The sequence below is a fragment of the Anolis carolinensis genome, unplaced genomic scaffold, assembly GCF_035594765.1.
Source record: "Anolis carolinensis isolate JA03-04 unplaced genomic scaffold, rAnoCar3.1.pri scaffold_15, whole genome shotgun sequence".
Classification (NCBI taxonomy): Eukaryota; Metazoa; Chordata; class Lepidosauria; order Squamata; family Dactyloidae; genus Anolis; species Anolis carolinensis.
Window position 1 is genome coordinate 6,856,065 of NW_026943826.1, and position 20,396 is coordinate 6,876,460.

Below are 20,396 nucleotides of genomic sequence, written 5' to 3' on the forward strand. Positions count from 1 at the left end.
TCCCACGCCTTGTGGTTCCTGCAGGTCTAAGCAGTGACAGTGGACTGGGCGGCAGCACAGACGGGAGCAGTGACGTCCTGGTGTTTGGCTCAGTGGTGGACAGCGTCACGGAGGAAGGTAAGATCATATACAACCAATCGCCCTTCAGGAAACATAGCTTTCCAAGAGTAGAAACTTTACTTACCTCATGGAGTTGTTGACTGTGCAACTGACATTTGTTAGATCTGAGGAATACAACCATAGACATGAATAAATATTATTATTATTATTATTATTATTATTATTATTATTATTAATAATAATAATAATAATAATAATAATAATAATAATAATAGAAGGCCACCTTACTTGGATCTGCGCACATTATTCGCCAATACATCCCACACTTCTAGACACTTGGGAAGTGTCCGATGTGTGATCCAATACAACAGCCAGCAGAGTGTCTGCTGTGGACTCATCTTGTTGTGTTTCTAATAATAATAATAATAATAATAATAATAATAATAATAATAATAATATAGTGTCCGATGTGTGATCCAATACAACAGCCAGCAGAGTGTCTGCTGTGGACTCATCTTGTTGTGTTTCTAATAATAATAATAATAATAATAATAATAATAATAATAATAATATAGTGTCCGATGTGTGATCCAATACAACAGCCAGCAGAGTGTCTGCTGTGGACTCATCTTGTTGTGTTTCTAATAATAATAATAATAATAATAATAATAATAATAATAATAATATAATAGTGTCCGATGTGTGATTCAATACAACAGCCAGCAGAGTGTCTGCTGTGGACTCATCTTGTTGTGTTTCTAATAATAATAATAATAATAATAATAATAATAATATAGTGTCCGACATGTGATCCAATACAATAATAATAATAATAATAATAATAATAATAATAAAATAGTGTCCGATGTGTGATCCAATACAACAGCCAGCAGAGTGTCTGCTGTGGACTCATCTTGTTGTGTTTCTAATAATAATAATAATAACAACAACAACAATAATAATAATAATATAGTGTCCGACGTGTGATCCAATACAACAGCCAGCAGAGTGTCTGCTGTGGACTCATCTTGTTGTGTTTCTAATAATAATAATAATAATAATAATAATAATAATAAGACACTTCGCTAATGGAGAACCTCCCTTTCATGCAAGCAAATACTAGGATAGTTAAAACATAACAGCACCCATCATCCAGTGCACAGATGCTTATTTATTACAACCAAGTACAGTAGAGTCTCACTTATCCAATATAAACGGGCCGGCAGAATGTTGGATAAGCGAATATGTTGGATAATAAGGAGGGATTAAGGAAAAGCCTATTACACATCAAATTAGGTTATGATTTTACAAATTAAGCACCAAAACATCATGTCATACAACAAATTTGACAGGAAAAGTAGTTCAATAGGCAGTAATGCTATGTAGTAATTACTGTATTTACGAATTTAGCACCAAAATATCATGATGTATTGAAAACATTGACTACAAAAAAGCGTTGGATAATCCAAAACGTTGGATAAGTGAGACTCAAACGTTAGCTCCAGTAAGTACTTGGATGGGAGACCACCAATGAATATCAGTACAATAGCCTGTATTTCAGAGGACGGAACTTGGAATAAGGTCAGTGTATGGTCCACAGGAGATACTCTCCCCATGGCTGAGTTCCATGGGTACTAGTGTCTCACAGTTCCCCAATGTCTTGTTCCTGCAGAGTGTGAAGTTTCAGAAGAATCCAGCGGAGAAGCGGAAATCGAGCACGAGGCCTCCGACTTGGAGGACCTGCGGGAGCTGCACCCGGGCCTCTTGGTGTACAAGGCTTCGCGGGCCAGGAACCTGCCCATCATGGCGGAGGCCTTGGCCCATGGGGCGGACGTCAACTGGGTGAACGATGAGGACGAGAACAAGACCCCCTTGATCCAAGCTGTCATGGGGGTAAGCCAGAGCGATCTGGGCATGCATTTGCGTATCTGGAGCAGGTTGCTTACTTAGAAGTTTGTGCCAATCTGCTTTCGTGGGATATTATTTCTAGCATCCACTTTTTGCTTGATCTTCAAGCCGTGCTTCTTGTAAGTCAGAGCACAATCCAGAGTGACTCCTAGGTATTTGTGTGTGCTGCAATGCTCCAATGGGATTCCTTCCCAGGTCATCCTCAGAGCTCGAGATGCTTGTCTATTCTTAAGATGAAAAGCACATGTCTACGTTTTAGATGGATTAGGAATCAGATGGTTTTCCCTGTAATAGGCAGTAAGATCACCTAAAGCTTCAGTGTCAAGAGTCAGACGCCAGTTAACAAACAAAACAGAGTTTATTCTGAAGATAAGCCAAAAATAACACAAAAACAAGCCATGCTATTTTCCCATGCTGGCATTCAATAAAAACTAAGGACGCTTCAGTTCAGCTTAGAAGAAACAAATAGAGTTGACTGCAAGATAACATGCAAAATAAACGAAGGCTTGCAACCTTCCAAAAGTTGCAGAGTATAACAGAAAGTGCAAAAGCTTCTTTTAGCTCCAAACCGTTTCTGAAAACAGGCAGCCGGCTCTGCGGAGTTAAAGGGGCAGTTCCCAAAAGAAAAACAGCAAACTGGCTTAAAAACAAACTAGAAGAGCAGTAAACTGCTTCCACGGTGCAGATAAAGCCGAAGCTTCAAAGGGATGATGAATAGCCGTCGTCAGGAGAATCCAAGGTCAGGTCGAGAGGCAGCAGCAAATTCCAGAAGCCAGAAGCCAGGAGTAGTCGTCAGTCAGGGAGCGTAGACAGAAGCCAGGTCAAATTCAATCCAAAGTCCGAAGAGGGTGCAGTCATCCAAACCAGGTCCACGATAAGACACAGCGAGAGCCAAGCCAGATGGTATCAGCAGCTAGAAATAGTAATCAGAATGCAGTCCAGGGAAACCCACACAGTTCCATCCCTCTGCTGCAGAGCAGTCCCAGATAACTTACATCCGAATCACAGTCCAAGTCCAGTCTTCACGGAAACACAGAGATCCCAATGGCGCCTCAGCAACACCTTGCCACACGCAAAGTGCAATGGCCAAACATTCCCATTTTATTCCCCTTCCTCCTAGGTGACCAAACACTCACACCCAAACACCAGGTGTCCCAAATCTACTCAGAGTCCGAACTCCACACAGCTAGAGCTCGTGGATCTGGAGTACCTAGCAATTCGTCGGAGTCCCAATCATCCTGCCCACACTTAGCCCCATGAACACTTAAAGAACCATCCTCCCTTCTCCAAGCATCCCAAGTGGGATCAGCTCCTGCAAAAACCCCAGGTTCAGTAGTATCCATAGGCCCCAAATCCCCAGACATCTCTGGTGGCTGTGCCCATTCAGTGCCCACTTCCCCAGCCACCACCTGTTCCTCAGCATCCATTTCCCCAAACTCCCCATCTGAATCTTCCTCAGAAGATCCCCCATTAAGCTCTCTAAGTCGCTTCCTGCGCAACTCCTCCAGTGAACCCTCATCACGAGGGTTTTTTCTTCCTCTTCGGATCCCATCACCATCAACCATAATCCCCGAAGGCGCAGTCACAACATTCAGAGAACTTCTGTTCAACCATTGCAAAGCTCCCTGATATCAGATTTTTGTATCAGATAGAACCAACCATTATTACATGGTTAACATACTGGCAAATAAAGGAAAACTTTGTAAGGGATAAAAAGAAAGGTTTTGAAAGGAAAGATACAAGCTGGGATAAAATACTAAAAATGGAAGCAAAAATAATAAAGGTACTATACCAACAGCTACTAGAATGGGACACAGAAGAAGTGCTAGTTAAAGAGACAATGACAAAATGGGCGAGGGATGTAGGCCACTCAATAAATTTTGCAGAGTGGGAAAAGGTATGGAGGAAGAAACTTAAATACACATACGTGGCAGAATTAAAGGAGAATTGGTACAAGATTTTTTATAGGTGGTACCTGACACCGGACAGACTAGCGAAATTTAGCAAGGGGAAAGATGATGGGAAATGCTGGAAATGTGGAAAGCATAAGGGTGACTTTTTTCATATGTGGTGGAGGTGTAAGGAGGTTAAGAAATACTAGCAAGGAATCCACAAAGAAATGATGAAACTACTAAGTATTAAGTTTGACATAAAACCGGAATACTTTTTGTTAGGGATAACAAATACAGACAGACTTTTTTACATATATGGCTACAGCAGCTAGGATATGTCTAGCCAAAGTATGGAAGACGCAAGAAATTCCTGCTTTGGAAAAATGGACGCTGAAAATTCTAGACATAAGGAATATGGACTCACTCACACAAGCAGTTGCACAGAGTATTCCACCAAGGAATAATACGGACTGGACATGTTTAAAATCAATCATAGGCTCATAAGGATTTCAAGGGCACCTGATGGGGGTTTGCCCAAGATAAAGAAACTTGATTCTGCAATGCAGGAGAGCTGGAAGTGTTAGGGGTGGGCACAGTTTTATTTTTTGTTTTTTTTCCCGTTTTTTCTTAGTACCCTATACGACTCTTTGTTATACTTTTTCACGTTAACTTTTTATGTATTTGGAAAAGCATAAATAAAACATATTTTTTTAAAAGCACATGTCTGCATTTTAGATGGATTAGGAATCAGATGGTTTTCCCCTGTAATATGCAGTAAGATCACCTAAAGCTTCAGAGAGCTTCTGTTCAACCATTGCAAAGCTCCCTGGTATCAGATTTTTGTATCAGATTCTTCTCCAATGTTAAACTTGTACATAATACTCAAGATTGGAAATCCGTCTCCCTGTCGTCTTCTCCAGGGCTCCTTGATAGCTTGCGAATTCTTGCTCCAGAACGGAGCAGACGTTAACCAAAGAGATATCCGAGGGAGAGCGCCTCTGCATCATGCCACGTATTTGGGCCACACCGGGTGAGTTCTCAAATCGAGGAATCGTATTGGGATCATTAGGTTGTCTTCCCCAGCAGAATCATTTCTAACACCTTGCCTTTTTTTATATATGTACCCTCGGCAGCCAAGTCTGCTTGTTCCTAAAAAGAGGAGCCAACCAACACGCGGTTGATGAAGACGGGCAGGACCCTCTCAGCATCGCGGTCCAAGCTGCTAACGCAGACATTGTTACCTTGTGAGTAGAGTCAACCCACCACTTCATCCCACTGACTCAATTCCACCGAATCCAACACTTAAAATCTGGTACCCCACTGTATTCATCACATTAAATGTCATTATTATTATTATTATTATTATTATTATTATTATTATTATTATTATTATGACACAGCAAACAAGATAGATATGCTGGATTTTGTATCACAAAATCACAAGTCGAACACTTCCTAAGTGTCTAGGACTGTGTGATGTAGCAGCGAATAATGTGTGTAGATCCCAGTAAGGTGGCCTTCTATTATTATTATTATTATTATTATTATTATTATTATTTTATTATGACACAGCAAACAAGATAGACATGCGGGATTTCATATCACAAAATCACAAGTCAAACACTTCCCAAGTGTCTAGGACTGTGTGATGTATTATTATTATTATTGTTATTATTATTATTATTATTATTATGACACAGCAAACAAGATAGACATGCGGGATTTCATATCACAAAATCACAAGTCAAACACTTCCCAAGTGTCTAGGACTGTGTGATGTATTATTATTATTATTGTTATTATTATTATTATTATTATGACACAGCAAACAAGATAGATATGCTGGATTTCGTATCACAAAATCACTTGTCAAACACTTCCCAAGCGTTTAGGACTGTGTGATGTTGTATTATTATTATTAATACTATTATTATTATGACACAGCAAACAAGATAGATATGCTGGATTTCATATCACAAAATCACAAGTCGAATACTTCCCAAGTGTCTAGGACTTTGTGATGTATTATTATTATTATTATTATTATTATTATTATTATTATTATTATTATTATTATTATTATTATTATGCCATGGCACCATGCTGTGCACTCCTGGAAGTTATAGTTTCCCAAGGTTCATACTCTTCTCTGGGTGCATTTACACTGTAGAATAAATGTGGTCGGGACCCCTTTCATATGTTGTTGTTGTTGTTGTTGTTGTTGTTGTTGTTGTTGTTGTTATTTTATTATGACACAGCAAACAAGATAGATATGCTGGATTTTGTATCACAAAATCACAAGTGTCTAGACTTCCCAAGTGTCTAGGACTGTGTGATGTATTTTCGGATGATGCGTGCAGATCCCAGTTTATTATTATTATTATTATTATTGTTATTATTATGCCATGTCTCCATGTTGTGCACTCCTGGGAGTTATAGTTTCCCAAGGTCCATACCCTTCTCTGGGTGCATTTACACTATAGAATGAATGATCTTTGACCCCACTTTAAATTCCATTACTATTATTATTATTATTATTACTACTACTACTACTATGCCATGTCTCCGTGCTGTGCAGTCCTGGGAGTTATAATTTCCCAAGGCTCATACCCTTCTCTGGATGCATCTTCACTGTAGAATAAATGCGGTCGGACCCCTTTTAAATGTCATTATTATTATTATTATTATTATTATTATTATTATTATTATATTATTATGACACAGCAAACAAGATAGTTATGCTGGATTTCGTATCACAAAATCACAAGTCGAACATTTCCCAAGATTTTCAGATGATGCGTGCAAATCCCAGGTTGTTGTTGTTGTTGTTGTTGTTGTTGTTGTTGTTGTTATTATTATGCCATGTCTCCATGCTGTGCAGTCCTAGGAGTTATAGTTTCCCAAGGTTCATACCCTTCTCTGGGTGCATTTACACTACAGAATGAATGCTCTTGGACCTCACTTTAAATTCCATAGCTCCATACTATGTGTTCCTGGGAGTTATAGTTTCCCAAGGTCTATACCCTTCTCTGGATGCATCTGCACTGGAGAATAAATGCGGTTGGGACCCATTTTAAATGCCATCATTATCATCATTATGCCATGGCTCCATGCTGTGCAGTCCAGGGAATTATAGTTTCCCAAGGTCCATACCCTTCTCTTGGTGCATTTACAATATGGAATGAATGCCCTTGTCTGACTGAGCTCTACTCTATAATACTAATAATAATAATTTTATTTTTATACCCCGCCTCCATCTCCCCTGGGGGACTCGGGGCGGCTTACCAATACCAAACAAACATACAATACATCATGTCCCAAAAAATGCGCAAATGTAAATTTATTTATTTATTTTATTTAATACATTTATATCTCTTCTCACCCCGAAGTGGACTCAGAGCGGCTTACAAATTAAATTTACATCTATATATATAAAAGAGTGATGGCATCACGGCAATTCACAAAACAACAAAAGTACAGGCCCCCCAACCTCAAAATTTGACAACACAACCCATCATCCACGCCTCAAGGTTGATACAACAAAAAGAAAAGAAAAATAAAGTCCTAATTAGAGGGAGAGCAATAATTTTTTTTATCCAATTGCTGCCAGTTTAGAGGGCTAATCTCTGCCCACTTGGTTGCCTAGCAACCAAGGGACAGCCAGGGTTCAGTTAGGAGACAGGCAGATTTAGGCCTCACTGAGTCTTCTTCCACAGATTATCTAATTTGCACTGGATTATATGGCAGTGTAGACTCAAGGCCCTTCCACACAGCTATATAACCCATTTATAATCTTATATTATCTGCTTTGCACTGGATTATCTTGACTCCACACTGCCATATAATCCACTTCAGTGTGCATTTTATACAGCTGTGTAGAAGGGGCCTCATATCATCCAGTTCTGAGCAGATAATATAAGATTACAAATATACAGTAGAGTCTCACTTATCCAACGTAAACAGGCCGGCAGGATAAGTGAATATGTTGGATAATAAGAAGGGATTCAGGAAAAGCCAATTAAACATCAAATTAGGTAATCGTTATACAAATTAAGCACCAAAACATCATATTATACAACAAATTTGACAGAAAAAGTAGTTCCATGCGCAGTAATGCTATGTAGTATTTACAGTAGAGTCTCACTTATCCAAAACTCGCTTATCCAACGTTCTGGATTATCCAACGCATTTTTGTAGTCAATGCTTTCAATATATCGTGATATTTTGGTGCTAAATTCATAAATACAGTAATTACTATATAGCATTACTGTGTACTGAACTACTTTTTCTGACAAATTTGTTGTCTAACATGATGTTTTAGTGCTTAATTTGTAAAATCATAACTTAATTTGATGTTTAATAGGGTTATCCTTAATTCCTCATTATCCAACATATTCGCTTATCCAACGTTCTGCCGGCCCGTTTATGTTGGATAAGTGAGACCAGGGGTCCCCAAACTAAGGCCCGGGGGCCGGATGCGGCCCTCCGAGGTCATTTACCTGGCCCCTGCCCTCAGTTTTATAATATAATATATTGTATATACATATAATATTGATAATAATATTATAATGTAATACAATATAATACTAATAATAATACCAAATAATAATATTAATTATATATTGTATATTACATATAATATTACTAATAATATTACAGTATAGTGGTATAGTTCAATATAGTAATATATAATTCTAATATTGTGCTATGCTAATAATATAATATATTGTATGTACATATAATTTGTAAGCCACTCTGAGTCCCCTTTGGGGTGAGAAGGGTGTGATACAAATGTAGTAAATAAATGCAGTAAATAAATAATAAATAAATTTTAGACTTAGGCTCGCCCAAAGTCTGAAATGACTTGAAGGCACACAACAACAACAACAACAACAACAACAACAACAACCCTAATTAACTTGACTATCTCATTGGCCAGAAGCAGGACCACACTTCCCATTGAAATCCTGATCAATGTATGTTGGTTAAAATTGTTTTATTTTTAAATATTGTATTGTTCTTTCATTGTTGTTGTTGTTTTTGCACTACAAATAAGACATGTGCAGTGTGCATCGGAATTTGTTTGTATTTTTTTCAAATGATAATCCGGCCCCTCAACAGTCTGAAGGATTGTGGACCGGCCCTCGGCTTTAAAAGTTTGAGGACCCCTGAGTGAGACTCTACTGTACTGTATTTACAAATTTACCACTAAAATATCACAATGAATTTAAAACACTGACTACAAAAACATTGATTATGAAAAGGCAGACTGCGTTGGATAATCCAGAACATTGTATAAGCGAATGTTGGATAAGTGAGATTCTTCTTTAATATGAAATAATTACTGGGATAGAATAATGCAGAACAATATAATCTCTAAAACCAGGACAGTAAATAAACAGGGGAATTCCACACAGGAAACAATCGGGGCCAGCTAACACCTCCCAACAAAGTATTCCCATCATCAAAGTCTGGCAAATCCTGTTTTCTCAGGGCCACAGACAGTAGAAGCACATAAAATATCGCAAACAACACCACTCTGAAAACAAGGGAATTCCAGACAGGAAACAATCAGGGCCAGCTAACACCTCCCAACAAAAAATTCACTCAGGGAGGAAACAGCCAGGCTTTAAAGCTGCAAGGCCATTACATCCTAATCATTTTCCCTAATTGCAGCATTCATACTTGCCTCCAACAAACAAAAAAAAACAATCAGAAATATTGTATATTCACAACCTTTAGGAAATAATATCCCCTGATGGCGCAGCGTGTTAAAGCGCTGAGCTGCTGAACTTCTGGACCGAAAGGCCACAGGTTTGAATTGGGGGAGCGGAGAGAGCCCCCACTGTTAGCCCCAGCTTCTGCCAACCCAGAAGTTCGAAAACATGCAAATGTGAGTGCATCAATAGGTACTGCTCCGGCGGGAAGGTAACACCGCTCCATGTAGTCATCCCACATGACCTTGGAGGAGTCTACGGACAACGCCGGCTCTTCGGCTTAGAAATGGAGATGAGCACCAACCTCCAGAGTCAGACACGACTGGACTTAATGTCAGGGGAAAACCTTTACCCTTGACCTTAACTACCACCAGTTCCTCAATACTTTATCTCCCATACCACCAGACTTCGCCACAGCAAGGCGTGGCCGGGCACAGCTAGTACAATATTATATTATTAGCATAGCACAATACTGGCAATAAATTACCATATTGTACTATATCTGTATATTGTAATATTATTAATAATATTACACATAATCTATATATATAAAAGGGTAATGGAATCACGGCACAGGACAAAACAACTAAACTGAACGCCCCACAACCTTGAAAATTGACAGCATAACCTCTCATCCATGCCTCTACGTTCATACAACAAAAAGAAAAGAAAAATTAAGTCCTATTTAGAGGGAGAGGAATAATTGTTTTTATCCAATTGCTGCCAGTTAGAAGGCTAATCTCCGCCCACTTGGTCTCCTAGCAACCTACTCAGCCCAGGGGACAGGCAGAGTTAGGCCTCACGTAGGCCTCTTCCACACTGCCTATAAAATACAGATTATCTGATTTGAACTGGATTATATGGCAGTGTAGACTCAAGGCCCTTCCACACAGCTATATTACCCATTTAGAATCTTATATTATCTGCTTTGAACTGGATTATCTTGACTCCACACTGCCATATAATCCACTTCAGTGTGCAGTCAGACACAATTGGACTTAATGTCAGGAGAAAACCTTTACCCTTGACCTTAACTACCACCAATTCCTCAATACTTTATTTCCCATACCACCATACTTCGCCACAGCAACGCGTGGCCGGGCAAAGCTAGTATAATATATAACTAATATTATTATATTGTATTATTAGTATTACATTGTATTATAAATTAAAAAGACTTAAAATAAAATCACAATCATTAATGAAACACAGGTTAAAATACGGCCATAAAACCATAAATGTGATGAAGTCCCCAGTCTGTTCCCATCCATTTGGGATTCTTCGGCATTCAAACTCTTTCGCTGCGTAATGAAAATATTATAATTTCGGTGGTGGGGAGCCACCACCGAGAAGATCCTTGCTCACCAAACTATTTCTCCCCTTGCCTTCTTCCAGGTTGCGTCTGGCCCGAATGAACGAAGAGATGCGAGAAGCCGAGGGTCCTTTTGGTCATCCAGGTCAATATCCTAACAACAGCCCCACAGAGCTCCAGTACAGGAAATGTATACAGGAGTTCATCAGCCTTAACATAGATGAGTGTTAGTGATTCCTCCCGCAACCCTGCTGCCTCCTCCTCCTCCTCCTCTTTTGGGGTCCAAATTTAAGGATGCTGACTGAGCCCTGGAAAGAAAGAAAGAAACAAAACGAGAAAAGGAACAACCCATAGAAATGTCTTTGGTGGGGCGGTTCATAAAACGAAGGAAGAGAGAGAGAATGAGAGAATGGGGGAGAAAAATAGGTAAACATTTCATACCTGGGTCCGTAGGAGCTCTTAGGCTGAATCTCCACTGCCAAATAATCTATATATATAAAAGAGTGATTGTTTTTATCCAATTGCTGCCAGTAAGAAGGCTAAGCTCCACCCTCTTGATTTCCTAGCAACACACTCAGTCCAAGGGACAGGCAGAGTTAGGCCTCACTTAGGCCTCTTCCACAGATTATCTAATTTGCACTGGATTGTATGGCAGTGTAGACTCAAGGCCCTTCCACACAGCTATATAACCCATTTATAATCTTATATTATCTGCTTTGAACTGGATTATTTATTTATTTACAGTATTTATATTCCGCCCTTCTTTCTTACCCCGAAGGGGACTCAGGGCGGATTACAATGAACACATATATGGCAAACATTCAATGCCAACAGACAAACAACATTCAGTTTTAGACAGACACAGAGGCATTTTCAACATCTTTCCAGCTTCACGATTCCGGCCAAAGGGGGAGCTGTTGCTTCACCGTCCATTGGTGGCTGTTCTTCCTCATTCTTTTCCTCGTGAGCAGTTTTATGGTGTTGTAGATTAGTTAAATTAGCCTCCCGCATAAAGCGTACCTAAATTTTCCCTACTTGACAGATGCAACTGTCTTTCGGGGCTGCATAGGTCAACAGCAAGCCGGGGCTATTTTTTTTTTAATGGTCGGAGGCTTAACCCGACCCGGGCTTCGAACTCATGACCTCTCGGTCAGTAGTGATTTATAGCAGCTGGTTACTAGCTTGACTCCACACTGCCATAGAATCCACTTCAGTGTGCATATTATACAGCTGTGTAGAAGGGGCCTCATATAATCCAGTTCTAAGCAGATAATATAAGATCATAAATATACAGAAAAGGCCTGAGGCCAGGAACTGTGGGAGTTGAAGTCCAAAACACTTGGCGGGCCCAAGTTCGCCCATGCCAGGTGTCACCGCAGTGTATTTCGAGTCTTAGATTTGCCTAAATCAAGAATATGAGGTTGCCTTTCCCCATTTTTGGCCACTATTTAAATATTATTTTGGGAAGAACCAAATATGATTCGAAAGTGGAAGAGGACCATATTTACGGACCAAATGTGAGCCAGATGGAAGTGGAAGGTTTCTCTCTCTCAGACTCTCTGCCTCCTTCTTTTTCGATCTGTCCAATGCGCACAACTTGCAATGGGACCGGATAGGTTGGAAGGTTCGACCCCTTCCGTTTGCATGAGCTGCAGTTTCTTGGATCGAGAGGCATGACTCCCCACCGTACGTGCTCTCAGGTTAAACGCCAGCGAAACGCGTCCTCCGGCTTTCGGGGAGGGTGGGGGAAAATTCACCGGGAGCGAAGCCTAGCTGGTTCAAAGCCATAACGCAGCCGCTTCCAAGATGAGGACACAATTTTTGACGGGCGAAGACAGATGCTCATGCTCTTTACACAAGCTCGAGATATCTCCTCCATCAGGATGGAGCCCTGAGGTAGTGCTGGAAAACGTACTATTGCTTAGCATATGGGATGCCAATAAAATGCCACCCATCCTAAACCCAGCTATTAGTTATGGCAAAGCATCTTAAACTCTTTCCACTCGCAACCCTTTACGCCCAATTTATTTTTATGCATCCCTTGGTTGGTTGGTTGGTCTATCTCAGTGATTCCCAAAGTGGGTGCTGGAGCAATCCAGGGGGGCAGTGATTGCACCTATTAGGACATGGGGGCGGGGCCAGAGGAGGGGCGGGGCCTCTTCCCAAGTGCCAGAGACAGGGCTGAGCATCTGAGGCGCCTGTTAGGACACACAGGGGGTGGAGCTAGAAGAGTGGGTGTGGCTTCTTCCCAAGAGCCCGAGACAGGGCTGAGCATCTATACCTCTCCTGAGGCGCTTGTTGGGACACAGAGGGCGGAGCTAGGGAAGGGGGCGGGGCCTATTTCCAAGAGCCTGAGACAGGGCTGAGCATCTATACCTCTCCTGAGGCGCTTGTTGGGACACAGAGGGCGGAGCTAGGGAAGAAGGAGGGGCCTACTTCCAAGAGCCTGAGACAGGGCTAAGCCTCTATACTTCTCCTGAGAGGCCTTTTAGGACTAAAGGGCAGGGCTAGGGCTGAGCCTCTATATACCTTCCCTGAGGTGCTTGTTAGAACACGGGGGCGGGGTAGAGAGGTTCAGCCCCGTCAGGCACTTGAAAAGAGGCCCCGCCTCCTCCTCTAGCCCCACCCCCTGTGTCCTGGAAGGAGCCGCAGAACAGGGATAGAAGCTCAGCCCTACCTCAGAGCTCGTAACTCCGCCCATCCCAGTCCTGGCTGCCCATTTGTGGCCCCGCCCACCTCGCCTCCCAGCCCTGCATCTTGGACTAGGGGAGAGGCTCAGCCCCGCCCTCTTGAGCAGGAGCCACGCCCACCCCTCTAAGCCACGCCCCCTTTCCAGGGGGCGCTGTGCCGTATTTTTTCTGGAAAGGGGGCAGCAGGCCAAATAAGTTTGGGAACCACTGGTCTATCTATTCATCTATCTATCTATCTATCTATTGATCAATAGATATATAAATACATACGTTTTTAATCATGTCAGAAATGAATTGAGACAAGTCGTTTTTAGTATGAGAGGATCAGCCATCTATAGAGACATTGCCCAGGGGATGTCCAAATCTGTTACTATCCTGCTAGGAGGCTTCTCTCATGTCCCCGCATGGGAAGCTAGGGCTGACAGATGGGAGCTCACCCCATCTTGCAGATTTGAACCTTTAAACTTCAAGTCAACAGTTCAGCTGACGCAAGGGTTTAACCCGTTGCCCAATGAGGCCCATAGATAAAGGCTTTCCTCTATTAAGTCCAGTCGTGTCCGACTCTGGGGATTGGTGCTCATCTCTATTTCTAAGTCGAAGCACCGGCGTTGTCCGTAGACTCCTCCAAGGTCATGTGGCAATTGGCATGACTGCATGGAGCGCTGTTACCTTCCTATTGATCTACTCACATTTGCATGTTTTAGAACTACTAGGTTAGTAGGAGCTGGGGCTAACAGCGGGAGCTCACCCCGCTCCCAGGATTCGAGCCGCCGACCTTTCGGTCAGCAAGTTCAGCATCTCAGCAGTTTAATTCGCTGCGCCATCAGGGGCTCCAGATACATAAATATATATGCGAAAATATATATGTATGTGTGTGTGTTCCGCAAAGACTTCTGCAAGAGCTTCATGGATCTGGACCTAACTTGGTACACAAACCTTTCATGATCCAAGTTGAAATACTGGTGAGATTTCAGCTTAAAAAGGATCAACTGTGTTTGGAAGTAGGGCCTCCAAAATAAATGAATAGGTATGTATGTGGTATGTATGTATGTATGTATGTAGGACTTGGATGCCACCACAAGAGGGCAGTTTATACTAGTAGATAGAAAGGCTACCACAAAGAAAGCTAGAACACCATGAAGATGTTCCTATGAGTGGCCTTTTCAGAAGGCCAAGCAAGGATGGAAGTGAGCTGGAGAAAGGCAAAAGGAGCCCTTAAGATGACAAAACTGGGGTAGTAATTCAATTCTAAACAGAATCCTATATTCAGAAAATGTATACGAGACAACACCAGGTCCCTACACCAAGACAGTGGTTCTCAACCTCAGGTCCCCAGAAGTTTTTGGCCTTCAACTCCCAGAAACCCTAACAGCTGGTAAAGAGGCTGGGATTTCTGGGAGTTGTAGGCCAAAAACATCTGGGCACCCCAGGTTGAGAACCACTGCACTAAGACTAGCATTTGCTGATTTTTCTTTGTATGAAGTACAACTGAAGCATTTGCTGCAGAGTTCGTTTTTATGTCAAGGCCTAAATTAGCCAGTAGGCTTGTGCATTTGTATAGAATTGTGATCCATTTCTCTTAGATTCATTCATGAGCCCCCTGTTTTCGTTTTCGCGCGCCTCCTGAAAAGGGACCCCTTTCCGAATTGCCGTTTTTTTTCCGTGAACGGGCAAACGAAAATTGTTGGTTCATTGGCAGCAATGGGTGGGCTTCTCCAGGCTCCCCTTCCCCTCAGTTTTAGGGCAAGATCAACTTATTTGGCCTACCGCCCCCTTTCCAGAAATATATTACTCAGTGTCCCCTGAAAAGGAGGCGTGGCTTAGAGGGGTGGGCATGGCTCTTGCTCAAGAGGGCGGAGCTGAGCCTCTCCCTTAGTCCAAGATGCAGGGCTGGGAGGGGGAGGGGGCGGGGCCAGGACTGGGATGGGCGGAGTTACAAGCTCTGAGGCAGGGCTGAGCTTCTATCCCTGTCCTGTGGCGCCTGCCAGGACACGGGGGCGGGGCTTCTTCCCAAGTGTCTGACAGGGCTGAACCTCTATACCCCGCCCCGTGTTCTAACAAGCGCCTCAGGGGAGGTATATAGAGGCTCAGCCCTGTCTCGCACTCTTGGAAAGAGGCCCCGCCCTTCAGTCCTAGAAGGCCTCTCAGGAGAGGTATAGAGGCTCAGCCCTGTCTCGGGTTCTTTGAAGGATGCCCCGCCCCCTTCCCTCGCTCCGCCTTCTGTGTCCCAACAAGTGCCTCAGGAGAGGTATAGGTTCTCAGCCCTGTCTCAGGCTCTTGGGAAGAAGCCACGCCCCTAGCCCTGCCCTTTAGTCCTAAAAGGCCTCTCACGAGAGGTACAGAGGCTTAGCCCTGTCTCGGACTCTTGGAAGGAGGCCCCGCCCCCTTCACTAGTTCCGCACTCTGTCCCAACAAGCACCTCAGGAGAGGTATAGATCCTCAGCCCTGTCTCGGGCTCTTGGGAAGAAGCCCCGCCCCTAGCCCCGCCCTTTAATCCTAAAAGGCCTCTCAGGAGAGGTATAGAGGCTCAGCCCTGTCTCAGGCACTTGGAAGAACGCCCCGCCCCCTTCCCTAGCTCCGCCCTCTGTGTCCCAACAAGCGCCTCAGGAGACGTATAGAGGCTCAGCCCTGTCTTGGGCTCTTGGGAAGAAGCCCCGCCCACCCCTGGCCCCACCCCCGTGTCCTATTTGGTGCCATCACCACCCCCCTGTATTGCTGCAATGCCCACCAGGGGGCGGTAGCACCCACTTTGGGAATCACTGGGCTAGATCCTTCATTACGTCCTGCATCAAAGTTACTTAAGATGCCACTGTTCATGTGATGCTTTCCCTTCGGTCTGTGGAGGGGACGAGTGGCAGTAGGCGAGGTGGACGGAGGCCCAACAGGCAGAGCTCTGAGGGAAAGAGCACGTGGCAGTTCTCAGTGAGGCCGGGTGAGGAGCACCACGAAAAGTAGGTGAGGAGCCGGTAACTGCTCCCGCTTGCTTTCGTGTTGAGCTGATTTTCGTTCCGGGAGGGACCTTTCAAGGGTAGCGAAATTACGGATGAAATGGGAGAAACGAATTACTCGCACAACTCTACTAGGTGGCATCCAGAAACCTTTTACTACGGCCAGATCTTTCACTTCAACCTGACGTGGTGAATCTTAATCTTAGCCATAGCTGATGAATGTTATTAGAAGTGTTATTTTTGCACTTCCTATCCAAGACTCCTCCATTTCGGGCCACCAAATGCAGCTGATGCTTCTGAAACTACAAAGCCAAGAATGAGCTGAGATGGAGGAATGCTTTGCTGGGTCTTCTTCTCCTTCAAGAGCACATCTGTCTTCGCCCTCCAAATATTATGCCTGTCTTCACCTTTAGACTTACCAAAATGGTGAGGCTTGGAAGAAGACGCTCATCGCCGGCGATGGGTTTTTGTTGGTTTGTTTGTTTTTTTAGGGGTGGGCGGGGTAACCTATAAAGTCACTCTCCCCAAGCCTTTCGAGGCCACCGCTAACTGGAGCACACAAGGGAAGGGGCTTCTATTCCTAAGTCACAATGGATTTCCTACGTATCTACTTCAGAGAAAGGGGACTTCTTCTCTCTGCGTCTTTTGTTTTTGCATGCCTGCCCTTGCAAAAGACTGTGACCCCTTCCCTCACCATTTGCATGTCTGCCGAGGGCTCAGAGAATCTCAATTTCTTGGATTCTGGGATTTGGGTGTTTTGGGGAGGGGGGACAGGGCCGGGTGGGGTGGGTTATTTATTTATTCTGCCTTTTTGCTGGAGCGGGACCCGATCTTACTCTCAGGGTAACTGGGGTTCGACGGTCTTTGTCAGGAGATGGACTGAGATTTTACTTTCAGCATAGAAGTAGGCGATTTCTCTCAGTGATCATATACGAAATATTAAGTGGCAGCTAGAATGGACAAGGGGGTGTGAGAGTTTTTGATTTTTCTCCCAAAACAATTTGATCTGGAAATGTGTTCAGCATCATCTTTTGTTCAACAAAAGGATGGGCAGGCGAATTTTTCCTTTCCATCCTCTTTCTCAGATTATCTCCTGTTCTTCTTGAGATCTTTAGTTCTGTTTCAGCTGAGATGTCCACCCATCAGACCTGCTTGAATTAGACTCATATTGAGCCATCGGTTCTCATATGACAGGGTTGGGATTGGAGATGAAAGGGGAGCAAAAATCATCCAGTAAATTGTGGGATTCAATTGTTTGCTTGCCTTTGGAATTCCACCTGGAGAACACCAACTTCTTCTAGATCTCATGATGTTCCACTAGGATAACATCACCTTTTTCTAGCTCCCATGATGTTCCATCTAGAGAACTAACTTCTTCTAACTCCCATGATGTTTCACCTGGAGAACTAACTTCTTCTAACTCCCATCATGTTCTACCTGGATAACATCAACTTCTAGATCCCATGATGTTCCACTTGCAGAACATCAGCTTCTTCTAGATCCCATGATGTTCTACTTGCAGAACAATACCCTTTTTCTAGCTCCTATAATGCTCCACCTAGATAACATCAACTTCTTCTAGATCCCATTATGTTCCACTTGCAGAACATCACCTTTTTCTAGTTCTCATGATGTTCCACCTAGAGAACATCAGCTTCTTCTAGCTCCCATGATGTTCCACCTGAAGAACATCACCTTCTTCTAACTCCCATGATGTTCCACTTGGAGAACATTGTCTTCTTCTAGATCAGTAGTTCTCAGCCTGGGGTCCCCAGATAATTTTGGTCTTCAACTCCCAGAAATCCCAACAGCTGGTAAACTGGATGGGATTTCTGGGCGTTGTAGGCCAAAAACATCTGGGAAACCCCCGGTTGAGGACCACTGTTCTAGATCCTATGATGTTCCACCTGGATAACATCAACGTCTAGATCCCAGGATGTTCCACTTGCAGAACATCACGTTTTGCTAGCTCCCATGATGTTCCACCTGAAGAACATCAACTTCTTCTAACTCCCATGATGTTCCATTTGGAAAACATCACCTTCTTCTAGATCAGTGGTTCTCAGTCTGGGGTCCCCAGATAATTTTGGTCTTCAACTCCCAGAAATCCCAACAGCTGGTAAACTGGCTGGGATTTCTGGGAGTTGTAGGCCAAAAACATCTGGGAAACCCCCAGTTGAGGACCACTGTTCTAGATCCTATGATGTTCCACCTGGATAACATCAACTTCTAGATCCCATGATGTTCCAGTTGCAGAACATCACGTTTTGCTAGCTCCCATGATGTTCCACCTGAAAAACATCAACTTCTTCCAACTCCCATGATGTTCCACTTGGAGAACATTACCTTCTTTTAGATCAGTGGTTCTCAGCCTGGGGTCTCCAGATGGTTTAGGTCTTCAACTCCCAGAAATCCCAACAGCTGGTAAACTGGCTGGGATTTCTGGGAGTTGTAGGCCAAAACACTTGGTGACCCACAGGTTGAGAACCACTGCTTTCCGGGAACGGTTCAGTTGAGGGACTCGTATCTGGATCTTGAATTGAGGAGTTTTGCTGGAGCCAGGATGAGATCTATGGATCTTGAAGGCTACCAGGGAGAAAGGTTTACTCTATGGACTCTGTAAGATAAAGTAGTCTGGATTCTTTGCATTTCCAGTAGGCCAATTCCACTAGCCCATACTTCTGGTCCCATTTTCATTTTACCAGTCAACTTCATATTATATTCCAGTAGCTTCCTCCACCATTCATCTGGTTGTTGGCTGTGGGTTTTCTGAGAACTTTGTCAATTATAAGTAATTTTTCCCAACAACTCCAGGCCGTTCTGCTGCCCTTCCATTTTTGTTGGCATTTCTGGGCGGGTGTCACGGGAGCATTTAAAAATATGGAAAGTGTACAGAGATGGTATAAGCAAAAGTTGGCAACCCTAGGAGAGGGCAGGGTTTCCCCCTTCCCCTTATTTAAGATATTTAAAATATTATCGGTACCTTCTTTCAATCCAATGTATAAAAAAAAAACAACTGTGTGCACTTTGTTTTTCCGAACAGTATCGGGTCCTTTTGTTGTTATTATTATGATTATTATTATTTGTAAAGTTCTTCTTTTTTCGTTAACGAATTATTTGCCGTCTCTTTCTTCAAATGGGTGACGTTGTGAATTTAATTTAATTTATTACCAAGAGAACCCCCAGAGGGTGAGTGCAATGACATTTTTCTTCTTTTAAGACAGTTCGGTTGTAATTAATTCATGTTGTTTTTCTTCTTCTTCTTGTACAGTTGCTTAGGGAGTGTATTTAAAAATAAAACGAAATCCAGCAAACATACCTCTTCCCCCACCTTTGTCTAAGAGCTTGGAACAATATTATATTCAAACAGTTATACTTACGATTTGATAACATCCATATACGTCAGGGCTGTTTAAACATTTTCCTTACCATCCGAGAAATGTATCCATGTGTATAGATATATAAAATACGTATACAAATCAAACATTTACAGATCATAGATCAGCATAGATCAGTGATTTTCACTTGTTATGAAGTATAGCTGAAGCATTTGCTGCACATTGTTGCTAACAGATTCATGCAATGTCTAAAATAGCCACTAGGTGGCATTCAGAAATTTTTTATTATTGCCAATTTTTTTTTTGTGAACCTCATTTTCAGTCCGGCAACCCCGTTTGGGGTTGTAACCCACCGTTTAAGAAGCAGGGTGTATGTATAGTCTACTGCTTCTTAAAATATGGGACCCGACTCCAAATGGGATCCCCTTAGCTCAGTGACTCCCAAAGTGGGCGCTACCGCCCCCTGATGGGCACTGCAGTGATCCAGGGGGGCGGTGATGGCACCTATTAGGACACGGGGGCGGGGCCAGA

The 20,396-nt window shown here is 42.9% G+C and overlaps 1 protein-coding gene and 1 long non-coding RNA gene across 2 annotated transcripts in view; one reads left to right on the forward strand and one right to left on the reverse strand.

Annotated features, from left to right (window-relative positions):
• Positions 1 to 20,396, forward strand: part of acap3 (ArfGAP with coiled-coil, ankyrin repeat and PH domains 3) — a 142,725-nt gene that overhangs the window by 115,100 nt on the left and 7,229 nt on the right. The window contains exons 21-25 of the mRNA XM_062965804.1: positions 25 to 117; positions 1,733 to 1,953; positions 4,781 to 4,890; positions 4,994 to 5,104; positions 10,973 to 11,034. Of these exons, the coding sequence (XP_062821874.1) occupies positions 25 to 117; positions 1,733 to 1,953; positions 4,781 to 4,890; positions 4,994 to 5,104; positions 10,973 to 11,034 (597 nt within the window). The remainder of the gene's footprint in view (positions 1 to 24; positions 118 to 1,732; positions 1,954 to 4,780; positions 4,891 to 4,993; positions 5,105 to 10,972; positions 11,035 to 20,396) is intronic.
• LOC134294505 (uncharacterized) lies at positions 2,813 to 3,078 on the reverse strand. The gene is made up of 2 exons (XR_010001383.1): positions 2,964 to 3,078; positions 2,813 to 2,881 (listed from the first exon to the last, which is right to left on the reverse strand). It is a non-coding gene; the product is annotated as an uncharacterized LOC134294505 (long non-coding RNA).